The 4,975-nt window shown below is 39.4% G+C and overlaps 1 protein-coding gene across 1 annotated transcript; it reads left to right on the top strand.

Annotated features, from left to right (window-relative positions):
* Positions 1 to 2,897: 2,897 nt before the first annotated feature.
* LOC142172565 (uncharacterized) lies at positions 2,898 to 4,326 on the top strand. Its single transcript, XM_075236213.1, has 3 exons — positions 2,898 to 3,235; positions 3,408 to 3,600; positions 3,787 to 4,326. Exons 1-3 carry the CDS (start codon positions 2,898 to 2,900, stop codon positions 4,324 to 4,326), a joined length of 1,071 nt encoding a protein of 356 aa, XP_075092314.1.
* Positions 4,327 to 4,975: the final 649 nt, after the last annotated feature.

Below are 4,975 nucleotides of genomic sequence, written 5' to 3'. Positions count from 1 at the left end.
CGCGATGTTGGTCCCGCATTCGCGAAGCTGAGAGGTCCTATGCCTACGCGTTCGTGAAGAGGGTCCCGCGTTCGCGTCTGGGTCATCGCGTTCACGATGAAGGAATTCTGGGCCAAGTCAAGTTGCGCTTCGCGAACATGAGGGGACTTCCGCGTTCGCGAAGAAAGATTTACCTTGCCAGATTATAAAGTTTCAAAATCGAGGGTTAGCCATTTTTTTTAATCAAAACTAGAGTTTGGGAGCTCGGATTTGGATGACATTTTGAGGGATTTTCATAGATATCAATTTGGTAATGATTCCTAACTCCTTTTTTCTTATAATCCATTAATCTAAACATGAATTCATCATCTAATTTCGGATTTGCGGTGAGAAATTGGGGAAAATTGGAAAAAGTTCTTATGCCTAATTTTGGGGTTTTGATCAAGATTTTGGTATTAGATTGGAGTAATTTTGGTATGGTTAGACTCGTGAGTGAATGGGTGTTCATAATCTGTAATTTTTACCTGATTCTGAGACGTTGGCCCGGGGAGGATTTTTTGGCTTTTTTCTATTTTCTTGCCTTAGCTTCGATTTCTTTAGCTAAATTAGTTGTTTGTATTTGTATTTACATTATGATATTAATTTGATTAGATTTGGGCCACCCAGAGTTGGATACTCCTGGCAAAAGCGTGATTTCAGATTGATTTTGAGCTGGTTCGAGGTAAGTGTCTTGCCTAAGCTTGTGTGGGGGAACTCCACTTAGGATTTTGGTGTTGTTGTTATATGAGTGTCGTGTACGTGAGGTGACGAGTGCGTACACGTACTAATTGTTGACGAACCCCGTTTTCATTAAATATATATCTATGTTTTCTTGTAATTGAGCAATAATTGTACTTGAAGCCTCTTGTTAGTTTAGAAAAAGCATGCTTATGTGATTTAATTGTCTTACCTGCTTCAACTGCTTACTTGTACTCTGTGCAGCATGTTTAGAGTAGAACTTCCTATCTAATTCACGAATAGAACAGTAAATTCTTTCTTGGGACTGTTGTGTGTTTACTTTTGGACTACGGGCTGATTTCCTCGGATATCCCCATGCATGTTTATTTTGGGACTATGGATCGGTATTCCGAGAGATCCCCCCTGCACTTTTACGTTTGGGACTACGGGACGACACCTGAGAGATTCCCCTGCACTGTCTATTTACTTTGGGACTACTGATTGGTATTTCGGGAGTTTCCCCTGCATATTTATGATTTGGACTACGGGACAATATCCCGGGAGATCCTCTGTACATTTACGATTGGGACTACGGGACGATATCTTGGGAGATCCCCTGTTGCTATCTCTGTGTACTGAGTATATTCTGTCTATGATTTTGCTCTTTATCAACTGTTAGTGCCTTAAATTATACTGTCGCATTTCATACTGTTTTACCTCGTTAGATATATATATAACCAGTAGGTCCCTGACCTTCCTCGTCACTACTCGGCCGAGGTTAGTCTTGAAACTTACTGGATACTGCTGTGGTGTACTCATGCCCTTTCCTGCACATGTTTCTCGTGTACAGATCCAGGTTCTCCGGCTCAGCCATACTTTCAGTAAGGCGAGGCGATCTTCAGAGACTTTGAGGTATATCTACCGCGTCCGCATACCGAGGAGTCCTTCTCTATTCTCTCTTTTAGCTATAGCCATTCTGGAGTTAGAATACTACGTAGTATCCATGGCTTGTGATTTCATGAGATTCCGAGTTTTGGGAGTTGACTTAGTTTTGAAAGTGTGTATTTGTATATGCCGAGCGGCATCTTAAATGATTTATTATGTTTTATCTGCAATTTTTGCTAGTTTCGTCTTTCGTTTCCTTTTTCCACAATTTGTTAGGCTTACCTAGTCGTAGAGACTAGGTGCCGTCACGACAGTTCACGTAGGGAGAACTTGGGTCGTGACAATGATAGGGTCTCGTGGTTATTCTTGACTAAAGTACTAAGGTAGATGGGATTTTGTTAGGTGTTTATTGACGTGATCTTCAGATTATTGTCAAACAATTGGCATTCGGTAATGCTAAATGGATAGGCAAATGGCTTCTTCAAATCATCAAGGGGTGTAAAACAAGGAGATCCTTTATCTTCTACATTGTTTATTGTGACTGGAGAACTACTTGGAAGAGCTTTAGATGCATTGTTTGACTATCCCAACTTTATAGGATTTGGAATGCCCAAATGGAGTAAGAATATCAACTATCTCTCTTATGTTGATGATATAATCATCTTTAGTTTTTCACATTATTGGGAAATATAGTTGATTATGGATGTATTGGAGGACTATGAAGCAGATTAATGTCAGAAGGTAAACAAGGAGAAATCAGGATTCTATATGCATGAAAAGGCTCCCTCAGATGAGGTCAATATTATGCATCTTATCACTGAATTTCAGAGGCAATCCTTCCCTTTCACTTAATTGGGTTGTCCAATATCCTATAGTAGAAGGAAGAGGGGGTTTTATAAGGATATAATTTTCAAACTACAACAAAGACTACAATCCTAGAAGGGGAAACTATTATCTACAGGGGAAGAGTAGTTCTGATCTCACATGTACTGGAAAGCATGCCTATTCACTTATTATCTGTTGTGAATCCACCTGCATATGTAATTGATGAGTTACACAAAATGTTTGCTAGGTTCTACTGGAGTAATTTAGAAAATGCTAGAACAAAACACTAGGCAATCATAGGAGCCTTTATGTATTCCTAAAGATGAGGGAGGTGCTGGATTCAGATCCCTTCATAATGTGTCTAAAGAACTATTTGTAAAGCTATGGTGGAACTACAGGACTAAGGATACATTATGGACTACATTAATGAGAAATAAGTATTGTAAAAAGATTAATGAAGTATTGGTTCCTAGGAAATCCGGATGACATGTATGGAAGAAAATGCTTCAAATGAGGGAGCAAATAGAGCATCAGATTTGGTGGCAATTAAAAGTGGCAATTATTACTTCTGGTATGACAACTGGATTGGACTTGGAGCTCTTTATCATGCTTCAAGCCCAGATCATTGGTGTGATGAATCCATAGTACATGTGGATGAAGTTGTGGAGAATGGGGCATGGAATGAGGATCAATTAAGAGATTTGTTGCCAGATAAGTTAGTAGATCATATTATTGAAACCATTAAACCTCCTTCAGTCCACAATCAGAAAGACAAGCCATGGTGGAAACTGGAAACCAAAGGCAAGTTCTCAGTAAAGTCAGCTTGGCAGTATATAAGGAAAAGAAGATAAGAAAGCTAATTGTACAAGTTTATTTGGGTCGAGGGGTTGCCATTTAAAGTCATCTTCTTCATATGGAGGTTACAGAAAGAAAGACTGCCCTTGGATGATTACTTTTTTATGGTTGGGATACTTCAAAACCTCAAGATGCTGGTGTTGTAGACATCCTAAGGAAGAAACATTGCCAAATATTTTCCTAAAATCTCCAGTGGCTAAATTCATCTGGAAATACATTAGTGCTCCAGCATGGATTAATATAGAAGGAAAAAAGCTTGTACAAGTTGTCAATGAATGGTGGAGAAGACCAGTGAATGCCAACTTGAAGCCAGTGTACCATGCCATGCCTAGTTTGATTGTATGGCACTTGTGGAAGAGTAGGAACTCAAGATTGCATGGGAAAAAAGTGTCTATCAACAGGTTGATTTTTCAAATCTCAATCTCTATTCAAATGCTTTTAAAGATAAGAAGGCCAAACATCACAGGAGTTACAACTACCTATCCAGATTTACATGAGAAACTATTGTAATATATTCCTAAATAGAAGTACACTAGAGTGCTATGGCACTTGCCTCCAGTGGAACAGATCAAATATAATACAGATGGGGCATGTATAGGGGACAATGAGGGAGCTTCATATTCTTTTTGCATAAGAGATGGTATTGGTGATCTCTTATATGTACAAGCAGATTCAATAGAGGATGCTACAAATAATATAGCAGTATCACATGAAATTCTGGTGAGGTACATGATTCAATCACAGTATCGCCCATGCGTAATTGAAACTGATTCATTCCTGATGAAGAAGGTGCTGGAGGAGGTTTGGGAGCATCCTTGGAGCATAGCCCAGCAGGTGGAGGATATAAAGGCCTTAATGACAAGGGGTGTGTTCCAGGTTGAACATGTACTACGTGAAGGTAACAAGCTAGATGTTCCTTTAGCTAACTTAACATTGGAGCATCAGGCTATGTTACAGGTCCACTCCTTCGAGGAGATGGACACACAAGGTAGGAAGATTTTAAGCAGTGACAAGCTTCAGATACCTTATATTAGGGTCAGAACAACCAAGCCAAATACTAAGTGATGAAGTACTGGAAGAACATGAGAAAGATGGGGAGGATTGCTGTTGGGAGTGGAAGTTGTAACAAAGGGGAACTAACTGGAGGAGGAAATCACATGATACTTCCTAATCGAATCTATATTGAGGAGAGTAAGAAGATATTTTATACTAACATAATTTGCTTTTTTGCAGGTATAGTGTTTGGAGCTACAGTTTATATTGTGGCCAAATCTTTTTTGGGTGGTATTAGCATCGTCGATGCTCACTCCCAAAAGGTGCAACCACTACATGGACCAACTCAAAAAGATAAAAAACAAGCAATCGAGGAAGCCTCTCACAAATGTACCATACTGGAATGGTAAGGTATGTCAGTTGGGAACTAACAGGGAGCAGCATACTAAGAGGCCTGAATGCCTTAGAATTATAGGATCCCTGGAGGATCTACAAAAATGGTACAGCAAGGTTCATGAAATATCATTGATTGTTGTAACACGCAAGAGACTCATACTACCAAAAAGTAGCTACTTGGGACATAGGAAGTTGATTCATTTTGTCGGTTGTTTGGACATCATCTGGATGATCTCTCACGTATATTCTACAAGTCAATGCTAAAGGAATTTAGGCCCAAGAGGATTCTGATCTTAAACACTAAAACCAGTCGCGAATTATTCAC

Source organism: Nicotiana tabacum, chromosome 18, assembly GCF_000715075.1.
Source record: "Nicotiana tabacum cultivar K326 chromosome 18, ASM71507v2, whole genome shotgun sequence".
NCBI lineage: Eukaryota > Viridiplantae > Streptophyta > Magnoliopsida > Solanales > Solanaceae > Nicotiana > Nicotiana tabacum.
Note: the sequence above shows the minus strand (reverse complement) of the source record. Positions and strands in the feature narration are given on the sequence as shown.

Bases quoted from the DNA above. Each gene is read 5' to 3' on its own strand.
- LOC142172565 (XM_075236213.1), top strand. From the start codon at position 2,898: ATGGAAGAAAATGCTTCAAATGAGGGAGCAAATAGAGCATCAGATTTG. The intron at 3,236-3,407 runs GTATATAAGGAA...CTGGTGTTGTAG, and splicing joins TCAGTAAAGTCAGCTTGGCA to ACATCCTAAGGAAGAAACAT. The intron at 3,601-3,786 runs GTATGGCACTTG...ATTCCTAAATAG, and splicing joins ATGCCATGCCTAGTTTGATT to AAGTACACTAGAGTGCTATG.